Source organism: Sander vitreus, chromosome 12 (assembly GCF_031162955.1).
Source record: "Sander vitreus isolate 19-12246 chromosome 12, sanVit1, whole genome shotgun sequence".
Taxonomy (NCBI): Eukaryota; Metazoa; Chordata; class Actinopteri; order Perciformes; family Percidae; genus Sander; species Sander vitreus.
In genome coordinates, this window is record NC_135866.1 from 27,358,833 (window position 1) to 27,379,015 (window position 20,183).

General features: G+C 41.4%; 1 protein-coding gene across 1 annotated transcript in view; it reads right to left on the minus strand.

Annotated features, from left to right (window-relative positions):
- Positions 1-20,183, minus strand: part of LOC144526312 (cadherin-18-like) — an 87,290-nt gene that overhangs the window by 38,819 nt on the left and 28,288 nt on the right. Inside the window, exon 3 of the mRNA XM_078263720.1 lies at positions 17,256-17,375. Within this exon, the coding sequence (XP_078119846.1) occupies positions 17,256-17,375 (120 nt within the window). The remainder of the gene's footprint in view (positions 1-17,255; positions 17,376-20,183) is intronic.

A 20,183-nucleotide genomic window follows, 5' to 3' on the forward strand; every position in this document is an offset into this window, starting at 1 on the left:
CCACACTTAGAAGGTCTGAACCTAAACTGGTACTAACAAGGACAGAATTCCCACAACACACACACACACACACACACACACACACACACATACACACAGCGCTCCCGCATGAGATGCAGACAGCCTGGGGGCTCTGCTCCACTGCATTACTCGCTTCAGAGGCTAACAAAGCAGAGAGCCATCTGGCCTTATCAGCCCCTTTAGACTGAGCAGGGAGATACAGCGCAGGCTGGACAGGACAGCACACATTATGCACCTGTATCAAAGAGAGTGACCGGAGGAGAGACACATATAGACTAACTGAGTGTGTGTGAGAGAGAGAGAGAGAGAGAGAGAGAGAGCAAAAGGAAGTAGAGAGTTTGAAAATGAGTGGAGGGGACTGGCGTGAGAAAGGGTAAAATATACATTCTTAGAACACTTTCCCATTTGAGTAACAGAACTACACGAAAATATATTGTTAGTTGGTAATAGTAATAGTAGTAGTCGGTACAATGGCAGTCTGGCATTGCCAGACCTTCCTCCACAGCGCTGCGGAGGAAGGTCTGACTAGTCTACACAGCATTCCAGGATGGGAGAAAAACATGCTCTGGTGTATTGGCATTTCTTTAAACCAATCACAATCGTTGTGGGCGCCTCACGGAGCAACGGTGCCTCTCCAAAATAGTCTCGGGGAGGAACTTGTTTTGGTGGAACGTGTGTACGTTCAAAAGTTGTTTGAACTTATCTTCATAAATCCACCGGAGTTTAAAATTCCAACACAAAGGTGGTGTAAAGGAGAGCTTTGCCGTCAGACACCAGTAAAACAGAGGCTGACTCTCATGTCTCTTATTTGATAACTCCTCGCCTGAATCGGAAGTTATTCTGGCCCTCCTTCGTGAAGGCCGTCTCAAAGCTCTTGTTCCTGCCCCGAGGAGCGAGGATGGAGGAGGGATCTCTGAGGAGCTATGACTGAGGATACACAAGAGCAGCCTTCCCAGAAGCCTTGCAGCTGAAGGAGTTACTAACTCTCATCCCTCTAAAAAAAACACATTTCCTCTCTCCTCGCATGATTTCCTTGCATCTCTCCTGTGCTTCCTCGGTGGGATGGACTAAGACGCGACGAAGGGAAGCGAGTGAAGGAAACAGGGATGCAATTTAAAGACATGAGACGTACCTAATGTAAATCCCACATTTGGTTGAGGTTAGATCAAACCATAAGCACAGCTGATAGGGATCTATATCTCTCTGCCATTTATATACCCCCAGTAGATTCACCTTATTTTGAGGAAGACATGTTTGATGAATAGAACAGTACAGAACAGTTGAATTGAACAGAGAGAGAGAGAGGGGACACAATTTTGAAAACAAGTGTTAAAGGGATGGAGGCAGAGATTAACTGTCAGAAACACAATCGTCACAATTTCAGACTCTTGGAATTAGTTTTTTACTTGGTTTTAGTTTTCTTTTGAAGGCCATAACCAAACGTTTCGAGCCACTGTTGAATTTGATTCGAAGGGGCGTGCTGAAACGTAATGTCTTCAGTCTTTTTGACAGAATGACACAAAACTGGACTCCACCAGCAGAAATCCAATGGACCTTGAGCTGTGCACATTCCCCCACTCGCGTCATGCTGAAATGAGAACAGCCCAAATAATACAATGGTTGCTAGTCAGGGAGATCTATTTGATTTTGCATTTTCCCCATTAAAGGTCACTTGGCATTATAAATGCAGCTTTCTTCTGCATGCCCTCGTATCATTTTTCACTGTAACCCCTCGCACACAGACACATGAGAGTAATAGAGGGCAGATAAGAGGATACTTTTTCTCTGCTTTAGCTCGGAGAGAGAGACAGATCAGAAAGCAAAGGGGAGGGAAGCTCAGCATACTTATTAGGGTTCAACTGATGTTTCTGCATTCAAGCTCAAGCTATCGTCTGCACTAGTCTTTAGTATCACATTTTTACAGTGATCCTTCAGCTTCTTTTCACCTGGTTATTTTTTCATGAAATTTAGGCCACTGCTAGTGATACGAGAAAAATAAAATGAATAATCAAGGATATTTTGTGTAGAGTGTAACAGGAAGTAGTCAAGAAACAGAAGGCTGGGTGTGATCAAATGATTATTAGCAAAAGTATGTAGTTGTAACAAATATAACACTATATTACATTGCATTGTATTAATTCTATCACTATATAATCATATTAGTGTGTACATAATTTACAGTATACTGCACGCCAAATCATACACTAAATATATACTCTAATATATGGATATAAGCGTGGGTGGGTGGTATCGAACTTGGCCACACACGTGACACCAAATGAATAATAATGTTACTCCGTAACAGATGGATGTGTAAACAAGCAACTGTTGGCAAACAAGTTCACCATAGCAACTCAAAAGATAAATTCTAATGTGTTGTTTACAACTTGTTTCCGTTGCCACAACAATAAAGTATTGCAGCTTCATTCAAACAGTTATTTATCTGTCCTTACTTCTTAGTACGGGGGCCCTAAGAGCTACAATAGACACAACACAAGCAAATAAAGAAAGAGCCAACGTTAGGTAGCAGCACACTGGCATGTGATGACTACTTTCAGCATGCAGCTGCTGAGTGGGCTTACACTACATATATATATATATATATATATATATATATATATATATATATATATATATATATATATATATATATATATAAATCAATGGGTACAGGTGTTATTACATGTCAGACGTCGCTGGGGTGTGTTGCCCTGTAAACCAGTAGTATGCTTCAAATGAAGTGTTTGTCAGTTCAATAGCCATCGTATGAAACTCTTCTCGAACACCTTCTGTCAACTTTAGTAACTCTACCACTTGTGTCCAACTCAAGGCCCGCGGCCCAAATCCGGCCCCTCGCAAACTTTGATCCGGTCCGAGCATCGATATAGGTTCATAATAAATTTTGGCCATACTAGTTTTTGTCGCTTTTTTTACGACATTCTTGGCGCTTTTTTTTTTCTCGAAATGTTTGCCCCTATAGCCAACATTTAGAAGGTTTCTTTTCAGTAAATATGGCAGACTGAGCAGTTTGATCCTCCATACTGTACTGAGGGGACAGGACTGCAGTGCTGAGATTAACTTTCATTGATGTGGTTTCTGCACATGGTCAAGCTAGACATAAACTGTTAAATTCTGTCACATAGTCCAGAGTATATTACAGTCACATGTAATTGGAGTTGTAATAACAAGTTCAGTGCCCGTTCAAAACATGCCACATGTTACATTTAACTGACGTAGCAGATTCCGATTCTACTCGCACGATATCACAATTAAAAAAATGCATTATTATGTATTAACACTATCCAGCATTAAAAAGTAGAGTAGATGTGTGCATGTCCTAAATAAATAAATGTATTTGGCAACCTAAACCACTGATTGGTAGAAGAGGGATTTAACCGGTGGCCAGGGCCTTAGGCCATGGTTTAGAAATGAGTGAGGTCCAGCATTCTTTCTTTCAATTTAGCTTATTTACTGCAATCCTGTGTGTGTGTGTGTGTGTGTGTGTGTGTGTGTGTGTGCGCGTGTGCGTGTGTCAGTTTTGACAGCAAGGCCCGTAGGAGTGAAAGACCATGAGTGAAACAGACTAGACATGAGTGCTCGAGTGTGTGGGTGAGGTGTAAATACCTTATCCATGACCAGGTTTCGTCCCTGGTCTTGCCTGATAGCATAGTGTGCCTATGAAAAGGGATGTGCAGCAAAAGCATCTAGTGGAAGGCTTTCTTTCTGCCATCTTTCTCTTTCCGTAGGAGCTCAGATTTTCTTTGAAGACTGCCCATTCAAGGAAAATCAATCAAATCTCCCCACCACCTGGACTTTATATAATAAAAATATGGTAAAAACATGGTTAAACTCTTACTAGTGTATCGCCGTGTGTTGTGCTACAACAATCCTTTCATATCGGTCCCACACCGTCCCAGTTGGAGAGTAAATGCCATAAACATATTCTTTGTAACTATATACCATATATATCATTCACAGAAAGAACCAAGCGGGCCTGCCTTGTTACACCGTCCAATTATTCTTCAAAACTTTCCATTTTCAGTGTGTTCAGCTTGCTAGCTCGAAGGTTTTTGCTTCCCGTAGGAAAGAGATTTTGAGAACGGCAACACACAGAGAGCCCGGAAACGTAAGACTTGTCAATACAAGCAACATAGTCATTTGAAATAATAATAAAAAAAAAAAAAATTGATTAGCATGGCTTTATGGTAATCTTATCAGAGGTAAACATACTCATTATGCAGAAGGGCCCCTGTTAAATTGACAAATTGTTGTATCTGTTCCAGGTGGTGCTTAGACGACTAAACTACTTTGCTTTGACCTATTATGTAATGTTGGGAAGCTGAATTAAAAGAAATGTTGTACTCGATGAGCTTATCACATTTTGTTGGACACTATTGGAGTAAAAAGGCACAATAATAGCTACGGAAATATAAAGTACATTAACATTCTACTTAAGTACTTGACTTTAGAACTTACCAACTTTCCATCTTTGATTTTTCTAAGCTCAACACTGCATCTACAGAGGAGGAGGACGGACCAGTATATTGCACAATATGTCTGTTTTCTTCCAGCAAAGAGCAGAAGGACGGCAAGAGCGAGGAAGAGAAAAAAAAAAGAGGTACTTTATACTAAAAGGGTCCCCCTACACACACGCACGCACGCACACACGTACGCATACACGCACACAGCCGTTTTGTCACTCTGAATGTTTGGCTTTCATCCTGTGATTCTCTCCACTTCAGAAAAGCCAAGGTTAGCCATCATTTTCTCTCCTGATAATTCATGTGCTCATACAAGCATGAAGGCACCGAGCCGGCGCCTCCGTTCCAAGGCCACCAGAGAGCTGCACAAACAGGAAATGACTGTATGATATCAGCATGGCACAGATAAGCGCAAGAAAGAATGGCTGTTTGGTGCAGCTTATAACAACAATATTCATGGGGTGTCATTGTTTTATTCAAAGAGAGAGAGACACCGAGTCGATGCACCTGCTTGGAGTCTTTTTGTATCCCCTGATTAAATAAGCTATGAGAGAAAACAAGAAATATATAGAGGACGGTTATGAGTTTTTACTTCATACCCAAGGGAGGGTAGAGCCTTTTAATTTTTTTATTTTCATCCACCTAAATATATTATCTTTTTTATTTTTATAAAGTTACATAAAAAAGAAGGCTTTGCGCCATGGGTCATAAAGGTGCGTTTTGCCGAATACCATGTGAGGACAACAATTACTTCCCTGCGTCAGGGCTTGATTTTCCTAGTAACTAATAGGACAAACAAATAGAGTCAGATCTACATGGTTATTAGTGATTGAACATTATCTCTCCACAGACACCGACAGCAGAACTGCAGTGAAGTTGCGTGTCGTAATATGGAAGGTCAGCATAACGCATTGCCAACTAGTTCTTTTTGCTGATGTTTAATAAAACATGTGGACTCAGGCTATTTACAGTCTGGAACATTGATATGATCAGTTCATCGAGCATCAGCATGCATGTGGTCTTCACACACTTTACAAGATAACTGAAATGTTGTGGTGTGTCCCACGTATCCACAGCAAAATGTACGGCTCGGTCTCTTCTCGCAATAAACCTGAACTCCGTTGTCCAGCCGAGCTAACAAGGCTGCAAGATTTGCTCACAATGTTGAGTGCAATTTGGTGTGGTTACTGGTTACGACACCTGCGCTGTTTTACGGGCCACGCAACCTACGGCACTCGTGTCCGGTTATCTGTCTTTGAATGCGGCGACCTGCACGTTTCTGACGCAGCACCCTATGGAAAGCCAAAAGGGTCGCAGTAATTCAATAATTCGTCACAATTCTCACAACGTTTTGAACGCCGTTTTTGGCGCCACCACACGTCTATTAAACACCACCAGGTGTCTAGTAAACGTCACCAGGCGTGTGACGTCACCAGGCGTTTAATAAACGCCACCAGATGCTTATTAGACACCTGGTGGCATTTTGATAATCAACTCCGCCCTGTGGTTTTCACAGCCAATAGATTTGAACTCTAATCACCCAATCAGTAAAGAAGAAGGTCAGGCCACACTAATCAAGCACGGCTCTCCTTTGCAGCTTGTTTGTCAAGCACAAGAAAATGCACAACTTTGTAGTATTTGTTAGTTTTGTATTGCCAGGCATCAGTAGGCACTGGCTGCTCATACTTTATTTAATCAATCCCAATAATCAAAAAGAGTGGAGAGGAGCTATTTTCATTATTACCTGCTTAAATTGAATAAGCACTGTCACACTAAAAACTGACTAAACGCTGTCACACCTAATGGCATCACATTTGCCTTTTATTGTACATTTTATCTGGATCTGTTGTTAAAATGGTTTCAGATATGGTGATATTTGCAATATACTCTTAATTTAACTACTAAGTACCAAAGAGTAGCCTACCAGAAAACTCTGAAAATCTTATTGACAAAAAGGATTAATAGTTTCTGTAAAGTACATGCAACAATACAATCTAAATAGCAGTTTGGCTTATTTATTTACAAACAACAAAATGCTCATTTGGTACAATTTTAGACAGTCACAGCTGTCTTGCATACAGTCAGTTAAAAAAAAAGTAGTTATATCTCAATAAAAACTAAATTAGGATTATAATGGCAGCACAAGGCACTATCACCATTTATTTTAATTCCAGTAAGCTGAGTTGACCCGAAGATGGCTAGATATATGAATTCTTTCCATCTACTTTCATATCTTTATGCAAACAACACCCACCAGCGCACTACATATAGCAACTAAATGAAACACACGTGTCATACTTCATTTGACTTATCACATCACTAGGTGGGATTTAAAAACATGTCACCTTTCAGGAGAGTTACCTTGACACAGGAACAGCAGGTGTCAGATCCCTGAACACATTCAAATACTATGGTTTATGATCTTGACTCAATTGGACATTAAGTTGTAATAATAAATCATTATAAGCATTTTAATTTATATTTATTCCACGCATTACTAAAAATGTCAAGCTGAAAAATGTCCTGACAAACACAAAAGCATGACAGATATAAAAAATGAGATTTATTAAATAACATCAAGAATTCAGCAGCACTAGGGTCCAAGTAGTCCTTTGTGCAAAGTTTCTGGTCCACGCGACGTCACAGTGCTTTACTGTCACCATTTTTGTGTCTGGTCAAAGCTAGGGGACCTACGTCATATCAACCACAATAACTAGAAGAGACGGATACGCGATACACACAAGAGAATACGTGGAACAAATAGTTTTTGATTTAACTCCGTAATGTTAACCAGCCGTTAGCCCTTAACGAACAACTTGCTGGTTAACATTACTAGCATGATCAATCTAGACTTAACCACCACCAAAATAACACGGTTGATAATTGATGACTTGCATGTCCTGTTATTACATACATTTGTTTTTCTTCAAGTGCCATATCTTGGTGTCATTCACCTATCCTGCAACAGCGTATTGATGGGCATCTGTACTCTTGACGTACTCCAGTGTATGGGGATGGACTAATTCGCGTTAAATCAATCCGTGCCAAATTTCGGTACCTGAGCTTCTCTGTCCTCCTTGCCTGTGTCAGAGAGCGGGGTTTAGCGTACACACACACACATACACACACACACATACACACACACACACACACACACACACACACACACACTGCACTGCAGACGGAGTGAAAGCTACGTCGCCTTTGCAGTTTAACACTGAAATGCCAGTAAAGTGGACACAAGTGTGGCTACAGTTTTCAAAATTTAGGCAGACAGCGTTTGTTGCACTATAACTTACTGGCTAGATGGTGATGCAGTCAATGTTACATATTTCAACATATAATGATGTGTAGAAATAAAAACTAAAATAACACCCAATGTGAATACTATTTTCTTTAGGCTACTCAAACAAGCTGCAAAGGAGAGCCGTGCTTGATTAGTGTGGCCTGACCTTCTTCTTTACTGATTGGGTGATTAGAGTTCAAATCTATTGGCTGTGAAAACCACAGGGCGGAGTTGATTATCAAAATGCCACCAGGTGTCTAATAAGCATCTGGTGGCGTTTATTAAACGCCTGGTGACGTCACACGCCTGGTGACGTTTACTAGACACCTGGTGGTGTTTAATAGACGTGTGGTGGCGTTTATTAAACGGCAGGTGGCCCCAAAAACGGCGTTCAAAACGCAGTGAGAATTGTGACCCTTTTGGCTTTCCATAGAATGCCTCTAGAGGCAGCCGTCTGCAGCAGGCTACCGCCGTCTATTTGGAAAATAATACCTCTGCTGTGTATTTCATCTTGTGTGTTTCTGAGCCAGATGCTGGATATACCAACATTACAACCAAACAATCATTCATTTCCCTGGAGTAAACAAACACGAGCGGATATCCTACATGATCCGCGTTGCAACTCAAATTGTGTACGTTTTTCATACTAACGTATGACACTTATAACGTTACCTCCGATAATTAAATCCATGCTTTAAAGCAACATTATTTTACAACAAAAGTAGTTTATGGTGTATCCACGACGTTCCACTTCCGGGAACGCTCCGTTACCGGCCCGGAAATTCCACAGGATGTCCCAGTTTTTCGTCCGGATGTCCGTTACCTTCAGCTTTCTTTGTGTGGATTTATGAGGACTACACAGCAACACAGGGTCTGGCAAAGCGAGACTACAACGAAAGCAACTATTTTAACCTACCTAAATAACTTTATAATTGCGGTGGTCAAAGCAAGCGATTAATACGCCTGTTACTGTAGGACTCACTGCCACCGTGAGTTCTCGCTGCACAAACAAAGACACGACAGTCCGCTTTATATTCTCAAATCTGCTCACACACACACAGTCCAAAAATACATATATTGCTTCACCAAATATCTACTGCTGTGGCAGCTGCCAATTCAAGTACTTCAAGTATTTCAAGTAGAGTGAGACCCCATCTTTCCCTCTCAGTTGCATGTGTAGAACAGCCAATAGGAATGCTCTCTCTCTGAAATGACCTTTGATTGGCCAAAGTCTCTCATCGCGGGCCAAATTTTCTAAAGCCTGAAAACAGAGCCAAGAGGAGGTACAGAATTCTGGCTTTCTCTCAGACCACTTGAATTACAAAATGCTGAACGATTATTATTGAATGTTTGTCTAACGACGCGAAAAAAATAAATTGCCTTACCCCAGCATTAATGCACATTTAGTAATCAGTGAACTGAATTATTTAGTAGTGTCCAGAAAAGAGAGAAATAAATCTGGGGAAGGTCTTGTTTGTGTTTTGTTTTTACAAAGTGAAACATAAGGTTGAGCTCAGCTCCCCACCCAAGCTATTTTAGTACAGTCCCCTAAAATAGATTGCAAAAGTCTCGCCCACTCCTCCTTCACCCTGTCTCCTCCTTTTCTATTCCATTCCTCTTCTCCCATCACAGGTTCCTGCCCCACACCTCTTCCTCTCTCTTCTTACTTCCCCTTCCTCCATCGCCTCCCCTCTTCTCCCACTGATGTCAGGTAAATTCCAGCAAACATGTTGTCTTGGGCTCCCACCTGCCTGCACCACTAAGTTCATCTGTCAACCGACTCTTGTTAAACAAGCCTTCAGCATTCAGCAGCTAGCCTCCGGGACAGACTGGCTGTTGAGTGGGTGGCCAAAGCCTAGAATTAATTTCCTGTCTCTCTCCGTGTGTGTGTGTGTGTGTGTGTGTGTGTGTGTGTGTGTGTGTGTGTGTATAGCATAAAAGGGGAACTGTCATGCTAATCATATTGCTCAAGATGAAGAGCAGGTGAGAGTCCTATGTTGAATTTTAAAGCTGCCGTGGGCAAGATTTTAATATAAAAAATCCAATTGTCCTTAGGACGAAATGTTGCTGCGAGAGGGAGTAGCATCCCATCGTTAATGATTTAAGCACAACAGATTCCCTCTCTTTGCTCGAATTACACTCCAATGTCCGTATGGTCACTAAGACAAACTCTGCTCCACGAAGGATGATTTTGATGAGATTTTTGAATGTACTTGTGGGAGCGGCGCTGTTAAAGGTACACTGTGTAGGAATTTCTCCCATCTAGCGGTGAAATTGTATTTTGCATTGAAACGAATAGTGCCCTCTAGCGCCTCGCTTTTTCAAATGCGTGTTGCAACTACAGTAGCTGTTATGTACCAAGAAGTCTTCCAATATTCGCTTTTTTGGCGACGAGGATTCCTTCTCCTGCGGCTCGGCGTAAGTATGATCCTCCGTTATGAACTAAAGTGCAGTGCAGGATTTCAAAGTTGCCGGGGCTGTGACAAGCGCCTCTCACTGATCTCCTTCTCCGTTTCAGCTGGTCTCAGTCACGTGACGCTGGCTCTGAACGAAAACGCATCGTGGATTAGCTAGACCGGTAGGCTAGTGCTTTATGTCCCTCTCAGTGATTATAGTTTTTCAAAATTGCGGACATTGGACTTGCCCGTGCAATGTAAATACAGATAAGAAATTCTTCACTTACGAGGATAAGTCAGATCATTGGCAGAGGTCATTTTACACCAATGAGGACATATTTATGAATGAAGACATTGATTTTTAGCTAATAAAATACTTAAAACACTACACAGTGTACCTTTAAGAGAGACAGCGCAGGGTGGGAGAGAACAAATTTCACTAATGTTAGCTGTGAAACTCCATTAAGGCTATTTTATTCACTTTAAAGGTTGGATGAAGTGAATGTTTTCTCTAACACAGATGATGCTGTTTCATTAATAAATTAGTCATGACAAAAGATTTTTCCATGAATCCTCTAAGTTAGCGATTATAAAATTAGCTTGTTTGGTAGCTTGTTTAATAGCTTGTTGGATAGTTAGTTAGCTAGCTTGCTAATTCCATTAACATCCTTTCACTGGTTACAGAAATTGAGCCGACTGGCTAGCTAGTTAGTTAGCTTGCTTGCTTGCTAGGGGGTTCAGTTCTCAGTTCAGCGTCATCTGTGTTAGAGAAAAGAATCACTTCATCAGATTTTTAAAGTGAATATAATAGTTTGCCAGCCTACTTACTGGAGTTCCACAACAACACATATTCTCTACAACTGTACTATTTTGTATGTATTATCTGTGTCCCCTTCAAAAATTGCTCTTATTGTCCCACCCAACTGTTGGATGAAATTTACGCCCATGCATCTGCCACTCAGACTGCCTCCTAAACACGTGCCGGAAAAATAGCCAGAGCCACCAGAGTGGGAGGGGTCATTACACCCACCCATCCGTTCACCTCTGCTTCAGCTGTTTGTGCTTGTTGGCTGCCAATGGCCTATACGCACTTGACAAGGAGGAGGGGGTGGGCTTGTAATCGGTTATAGTTCTTAGACCTTGCCACATGCTTCTGAGGTTTCCCACTCTTGGAATTGTAGCTCCACTTTCTTCCCTTACTCCCATTTTGCCTCCTTTACTGCTCTTCTCACATCGTAGTCCGCAGCTTTATAATTTTGACTGCAGTCCTATTTGTGGGCAGCAGTGCGTGTGTTTATGGCATCCCAGATGGTTCCTGTAATGCATAGTTTCTGGTTGTGGAATTACGTAACTGTAGTTTTGGGTACAGTTACATAATTAGTTACATAAAATTAAATCTACCACAGACTCAGTGAATCCATTGATATCATTTGTGGCCTCTGATTGGCTTGACCATTTCCTGACCTCACGTGTCACTGGGGGGCATGCACCGAAGTTCATTTACATACTACGATCTCAGCAAGCTGGCCGCATGGTCGTTTTTTAATGGCGTACAGCAGTGATCTTGAGTGTGGAGTCCCCTAGTCACAAGGCAATCTCAATAACGTCCTGAACAAAATCCCACAAGGGTTTGGCCTAAACTGTACAGTACATGCAATGTTTTACAGCAGATGGCTATAAAGATGTCCATTCATTTGCAACTATCTGAATTCCGCTGTTTTGACACCAAGGTTCTGTGTTGACATTTCATTAATCCAGCCACCTGCCAGCCTGAGCACTCTGCACCATGTTAAACAGCATGTTAGCATTCAGCCGCTGGAACGCACGCACACGCACACGCGCACGCACACACACACACACACACACACACACACACGCAAACACACACAGGATAATTATTTATCAAAGAATGGACAAAATCAATGAAGACTGTTCACAACAGTGTCTTTTTAAAAGAGTTGGGAGTCAAGTTAAGTTAAGTTAAGCAATCAGTAGCTTTTCTTCTTATCTCTGGTCAGGCCCGGCGTCTCCTCCACATTATGAGTTCTGCCCTCAGGGATACATCCTGTGCTCTTTGCAAGGTCACTCAGCTTTCATGATTAACACATGAAATACAGAAATACTAAAACAGAAATACTAAAACAGCAGTTTGGATGCAAATGGTTTAACAAAGAAACTGAAGCAAAACCGTTCTAAGCATACTTTTTCACACACACACACACACACACACACACGCACACACACGCACACACACACACACACACACACACACACACACACACACATTGAGGAAGGTGTACAAGAAGAGAGAGAAAAATGGTTAGAAAAGTCTAGCGACAGATACAGATTATGAAGCAGCATCTTCTATCTGCGGTCTAGTTTCATATTTGATCAATTGTATTCAAACTGAAAGAGATTAATGGAGGTGAAGCTGACAATAAATTGCAAGGCCAGTGCTTCACTGTTGTACCTGTGTATGTGAGGGAGGTTATCTGGCTCTCTGAACACTCGTGTGCACGTGCTCTCGCGGCTGACCTTGCCTACTGGGAGTCTCTATAGACCACCTAGATGAGGACATTAACTGTGTCTGACTTTGCCTTGGACTCCTAATGGATTCTACCCTCCTCTCCCCCCCCAGAAATAGCACAAGTTCTTCAAAAAAGACAGCAAATCACAAAATCCCTCCAGGTGAGAAGCAATCCTCTGCTGACAAGGATACAGCAGAGCAAAGAGAATATTGGGAGGAGGATGAGGGAAGAGCAGAGGGACATTGGAGAATATGGTGTATTAGGAAACAAGGTAGAGGAAGGCAGACATGTTTGTGGCGAGAAAAGGGGAAGACAGCCAGTGCTGTGCCCATTCAGGCTGAGCTTTTCCATTATCTACCCTCCCAGCAGGGGAAATATCCACACTCTAAGAACTAAATTCATAAAACAACAAGTACAACCCTTTTTAAATGACTGTACTGTGTATTATTCAAATACACTGTAATACAGTACTGTATATAAAATGTGCTTACCGTACTGTAGCTTAAAACAGTATTGTGCTGTCAAAATTACTGTGCATTTCTACATTTTGGTTAAAAAAAGAAACTGTAGAATATCAATGCCGAACTGGTAGCAGAGTTTGAAAACAAACATATTCATAAAATATGTATCATGGGAGTCAAGTAAATAGAATACCATAGTTTAAAATGTTGTCATGTATCCAAAGACCCAATATGAACACTGTAAGCTGTCTACTTGATTACTATAAACTAAATATTCATACAGCATTTGTATAGGAATGATTCTGCACCAAGCTTTTTGATCCATGTAAGCGGTTGATTACTGAAACCGTGGTCATTGTAGGGGGTTTCCACTGTATGTGTACTCATACTTGGTCAATAAAGATAAAGCTGATTCTATGAACCTTGTATTTTCTGTGTGCACTGTGTTGCCAGGTGCTATATTTTTCATATTCCTGCAGATGACTGTCCCAGCACAGCTGCAGTGACAAATACAGAACAGCAACAATCAGTAGGACTTGTTTACACAGGTTATGCCTTCTAACAGGCACTATAGGCCCAGGGATGGGTATTTTTTTAAGGGATTTTCCTTCTGGCAGAAATAATGAAAGTAAATGTTTTGTTGCTGCTTTACTAGAAATAAACTGCATATGAGGATTATCTACTAAAAGCTACAGATAATAAGTTACAAAGCTCCAAATTGGGGCTATTTATTTGCATTTTGTGCCAATGTTTAGAGCTAGACAGGGATAGAGCTGTAATCGGGCCTTAAATGTTAGGCCCGACAAGGCCCCGAGCCCGACAAGTACATTTTGATTGACAGCTTTTACAAACATTACAGCCCGACATTATATCAATTATATCAGCTCTTCTGCCTTTTCTCAAGAATGAGTCATTTATAAAAAAAATTTTTTAACATAATTTATTCATGACTAACGTATGCTATAGGCCACTTGGAAGTTGGAACAAAGAAATAAAATAATTCCTCCAGAGGCCAGCCTCCGTCTCACCTCCTCAGCATCCATTTTCGCGCTAATCGAAACGCATCACCTGACCGCTCATTTACCGCGCAACCCGGAGAGCAAGCCCGAGCCCGTGTAAAATGACCCGTCGGGTTTGGGCAAAGATCTTCAGCTCTAGACAGGGAGAGTTAGTTAGAGGGAGGTTATGAGTAGGTGCACTTAGGGCTGGGTATCGTTCAAAAATTTCCGATACTGGTACCAATACTAATACTGTGACTTTGATACCGGTTCCTGAAATCCATTTTAACAAAAACATATTACAACATTATGGCACAAATCTGTGTGTAATGAAGAGTTTTTCCTGCGTGTTTCTACGACGTGTAACGTTAGACAGCCAATCACAAGCATTATTAGATCTCGGTAGAAGCATGCTGCGTGCTTATTGGCTCACTGACGCTGATGCGATTTACTCCTTAGGTATTGAAATTGGGTATTTAACGACGAGGCATTTTTCGATACTCGATACTAAGGAGGCAATTCAGTGGGTGCCTAAAAAGTATTGAATTTGGTACCCAGCCCTAGGTGCACTAATGCTCCCCAGATAATACCAGAACAGCAAACATGTGACTATACAGTAATAACATTAACAATCGCCCTGTTGTATTCAAGTGCCCCAGTAAGCCATGACAGCGTGCCAGCATTCACAATACCAGGACTCAGGAACTGAGCAGCAAAATGGAATTCAGTCATAATTTCTTTTTAATATTTACACCTGTGCTATTCCTACTGTCACGTGTCAAAATGTCTTCTGTCAAAAAGGCTTATTATTTTTTTGCCAAGTGATCATACTCGTCATACTCGAGGTTGACTTGTCAAGTTACCCTGGGCATACTTAGCATACCTATTCAAGTCAGGGGAGAGTTAGTTTCGCATTGCCAGACCTTCCTCCACAGCGCTGCGGAGGAGGGTCTGGCTAGTCCAATCACAATCGTCTTGGGCTGTGATAAGCTAAAAGCAGTTAACCATAGTCCTCATAAATTGAATGGAGTTTAGAATGCCAACACAAAGAAAACAGAAGGTGAGGGACATTCGGTGGAATTTCCGGCGGCAACGGAGCAATCCCAGAAATGAAACGCTGTCGATCTAGACTAAGGAAGAGGGGCTGCTGTGACATTGGTACAGCAACAAATTTCCACAGAAAATTCCACAAACTACAGATTCCATTCTGAGAGTGAAGGTGTTATATTATTTATCATAATCTATTATGCCAGAAGCATCAATTGGAAATCCAATAAGTGCTGCTTTAATATAAATGAAATTCTGCAAAACTTAAAAATAAATGGATTCACTTTAAGGCTGTCTCATTGTCTTTGTAGGAAACACACACACACACACACACACACACACACACACACACACGTGCGCACACACACACACACACACACACACACACACACACACACACACACACACACACACACACACACACACACACACACACACACACAGTGTAGCTTGTGTACTGAAACCTTGTTCCTTTCTCTAGCTAATTCCATTCACATTGAGTGGAATATGCTTTGAAAAGCACTCTTACTGAAGACACTTTGATACTCTCTGTACACTGACTCTACAAGGCTTTTTTTATTCTCTCATGTCTATAATGGACACATTGTCATGTCTGGGAAAGCTTTTGTGTGGGACAGACAGAGACGGAGGGGGTTGTTTCATACAGAGCCTCTTTTCTAAATTCTTTCTGCTCCGACATGTCAAGTTCTCCGCTGCGTTGCAAATCATTTGGACAAAGTAACACTCAAAGGCCATTATTGATAACAGTAGGAAAATATATCAATTTCATCTTTAATTAAAAGATGTGTAATGCTTCCTTATCCTTACACGTCCCACTGTGTGTGGATTAAAAACTGCAGTGTGTCAAACTGTAGCATATCATTCAATTTGAGGAGAGTAGAAGTGGAAAGCAGTCCCCTGATGAGGCAGAACAGTAAGTATGACACGTGCAAATCCAGTTTCCTATGGAAGGAGCAACAGGAATAAAATAATTCTGAAATATACTGTAGATTACAAGATATAGACTCACCCTGATCCAAGGCTTTGTAAACTACATATCATTGTGCTGGATGGCTATCTTTATATTTCAGTCACTGATCTACTCATGTATGTATTATGGGAAGAATGTTAAAAATACAAACTTGAGCCTTGCGTTGTCTTCCTGTCGACCATGAACTTGTTTGCGCTTTTTTGTCACTTTTTCCTACGTTTTTGTTTAGATGACATCGTACCTCATTTTTGAGTAAAAAAGAAGAAGCTGAAATGATGAATTATTTTGACTAATAGATAAGATCAGAGGATGTTGAGTGGATCACAGACTGGTATTATGTCAAAGTTAAGTCAGGACACTGTTTTGAAACCATTTAAAACTTTTTTTAAGTAATGTATGAATATTATGGAGCATGGTGGAGGCCGTCGTTTGAACGTCCCCTTAAAGACCTGGCTGCGCTGCTGAAAGCAGTTCACAGGAACTCACCGGCTGCATCATCAAACACTATGCGAAAAGGTTCATTCCAGCTGTCCTAAACAGTTAATGGACTCAGACAACAAAGTAAAAACCACAGTGCCGTCCTTGGATTTTGGCATCATTAGCTTGATTACAGCACTCCATGTGCAAGGTGATCCATAGCTACCTTTGTTTAAACTTTTCTTGGGCAGCAGCGGGGGCGATTCCAGGATTTTTTAATTGGGGTGGCAAAGGGGGGGGACCAATAATCAGTCGGGGGAGGGGGCATTTTATCAGAATACAGCATAGAAAATGTGCTTAGAAATATAGGAAATATTAGATAGATATAGTATAGAACAACATAATGTAATTCTGCTAAATAACATATCACATTCATTATTAGTTTCACTTGTTTTCATTTTAAACAAATCGTATATCCGAATACAATACACATTGTGTAAAGGCTCAGTCTGCCACTTAAAAAAAATAAAATAAATGAAAATCCAGGTGGGGGCCTGTGCCCCCCTTCGAGCCCCGCCCCTGGGCAGTGGGTAAAATGTGTTTAAAGTGAAGCCAGAAGCAGTTTGTACCTGTCTTGGGGTCCACAGAGAAGTAGGGCTGTCCCTCCAGGATGCTGTAAACTATCTTGGCGCTGTTTCCGTACGTCGGATCATCTGCATCTGAGGCTGTCACTTGCAGAACTGACGTTCCTGCAGAGGGAAGGGAACAAATAATAAGTGATCAGATGGTCAATAGTAGAAAGCACTGACCACCACAAAGACATAAAGGGAGGAAGTGTTCGTGAATTCTGACCAGTTCTAAATGGACACATTTTTAATACTTTTATTACTACTTACCTATAGCAATATATATATATATATATATATATATATGCTATATATAGCAATACTTTACCTTGGAACTTGTAGTTTAAAAAAAAAAAATCTCATGGCAAAAATGTCTCATTATTGTGGCCAGTTTGATCTATGGATCATAATCGCTTTCACAGTTCCATACTTCTTCTCCATAACAATCAAGCAAAATCCATCTGCTGATAAAGATCATGATATGCGGTTTAAAGCCATGGAAAAAGCTAGTAAATCCGCCTTGAGTTAAGATTATTTTGTCGAAAAGCAAGTATACTGTTTGTACTTAATCTAAACCTCTATTGTCGTTCCTTGACATGGCATTATAGCTTTCATTAAATCAACTGCATTAAACGTGGCTCTGGTCTTAACATCTAATCTGTAGCTCTTGTTACACACATTCGATCCCAAGCAAGCCCAAACACTAAACATAATGTTACTGTCACTGTCGGTGCACTAGGCTCTAATTAGAATCTGCAATGGAAACCAAGCCATAACAGTATGAAAATATCTTGTTTCTCTGTAAATGTGACACTCTAAATGTTTACTACGATCTGCAGTAAAACACAGTGTGTGTTGTCAGCAGTGCTCGTGTAAAGAGCCACAGCCCATTAGCCTGGCCATGTAGCAGCAGACAGGAAAAGCCAAAGCTTTTATCCATCTCATTCATCTTCATATACCTGCGGTGTGTTTGTTCTCATGGCAAAGGCAGCGCCAAATGTTCAGGTAATGTTAAAATAACATCCCTGGAGGGTTTTAAACCTTACCAAACTAATGCATTATCTTTGTAAATAACCAACAATTTAATTATCGTGTTTTTGTTTTTTGTGGAACATAATCATGAGACAAGTTGTGAGAAAACTGAGATACATCTCTGTACTAACACTATACTACTGTAACCATTCACACACACACCATATATATATGCATACATAGAAAACTAATGGACAGTGTCTATGTTTCGCACTGCTCATACATGATCCTATGTATTAGGGATCGACCAATACTAGTTTATCAAGGCCGATATCGATACTGATTATTAGTAGTTAATGAAACCAATAGCCGATATTTGGAACCGATATTCATTTACAGTAAAAATTAAACTCTTTAAGCCAAGATATCCATAATCAGTCTATCCCTAGTTAGATCCTTCACTCTTACTTCCAAGTGTACTTTATATTATAAAAATGCCCTGTCAGTAATAAAAAGTTACATATTACAGACAGTACATTATTGTATTTCTATTACTGATGCCTTACAGGCAAGGTTGGTAACTCTTTCCAATGTACACTTTTTTAAAATAATGTTTGAAATGGACTTTACACCCCGACAGCAATAAATAACTCATGGGCTCTGAAAAGATTCGTCATCTGTAGCTTCTGCAATCCTGTAAAAACGCTCACCAATCACTGTCTCGCGGTCCGTTTGGAAAGAACCAATGAAATGCCTTCCGTTAACCTACAAATTAATCCCTGCCCTAACCCCCAGGTACCTACAGTATTAGGGGTGTTGAAATTCATCATTGCATCGATGCATCGCGATGCAGTCATCGACGATTCTGCATCGATGCAGTGACAGACCACAGCCGACCATTGCCTTGTGTCTGTTGTGTTCAGACTCCGCCACATTCAATCAGTGTCTTTTTTAAGAGCAGATGCAATAAAAACGGGAGTTCATACATGCCTGACTGCTTGAATTTGTTGAGGAAAACCATGTGTAGCAATATCTAATACATATGAGGAAGTGGCACATCGTGGCACATCGTGATGCATCGGGATATCGAATTGTATCGAATCGTTGACAGGATAATCCTAATCGAATTGAATTTTGAGACCAGTGAAGATTCACACCCCTAGTACCTATCAGACCTCCCCCAATCCTCCACCCTGTCCCAGAACCTCTGGTCCTTCGGGGACGGAGCCTTCACTGTGGCAGCCCCGACCACATGAAGTAATCCCTTAAAAAGGTAGTGGTGTGCGATACTGCAATTGTGGTATTGATCAAGTGACAAAGTGAATACAGGGCCAATGTCGCTGATACCGATACCTTTTAATAATTAAGGAGGAGGAATTTTCATGAACTTTAGCCTAAGTGTTTTTGTGATTTTACATTTGGATTATTGATAAGTTAAAACCATCCATCCATCCATCCATCTTCATCCGCTTATCCGGGGTCGGGTCGCGGGGGTAGCAGCTCCAGCAGGGGACCCCAAACTTCCCTTTCCCGGGCCACATTAACCAGCTCCGACTGGGGGATCCCGAGGCATTCCCAGGCCAGGTTAGAGATATAATCCCTCCACCTAGTCCTGGGTCTTCCCCGAGGCCTCCTCCCAGCTGGACGTGCCTGGAACACCTCCCTAGGGAGGCGCCCAGGGGGCATCCTTACCAGATGCCCGAACCACCTCAACTGGCTCCTTTCGACGCAAAGGAGCAGCGGCTCTACTCCGAGCTCCTCACGGATAACTGAGCTTCTCACCCTATCTCTAAGGGAGACGCCAGCTACCCTCCTGAGGAAACCCATTTCGGCCGCTTATACCCTGGATCTTGTTCTTTCGGTCATGACCCAGCCTTCATGACCATAGGTGAGGGTAGGAACAAAAACTGACCCTACCTGGAGAAGGCAAGCAAGGACAGAATTTTCATGTCATTGTAA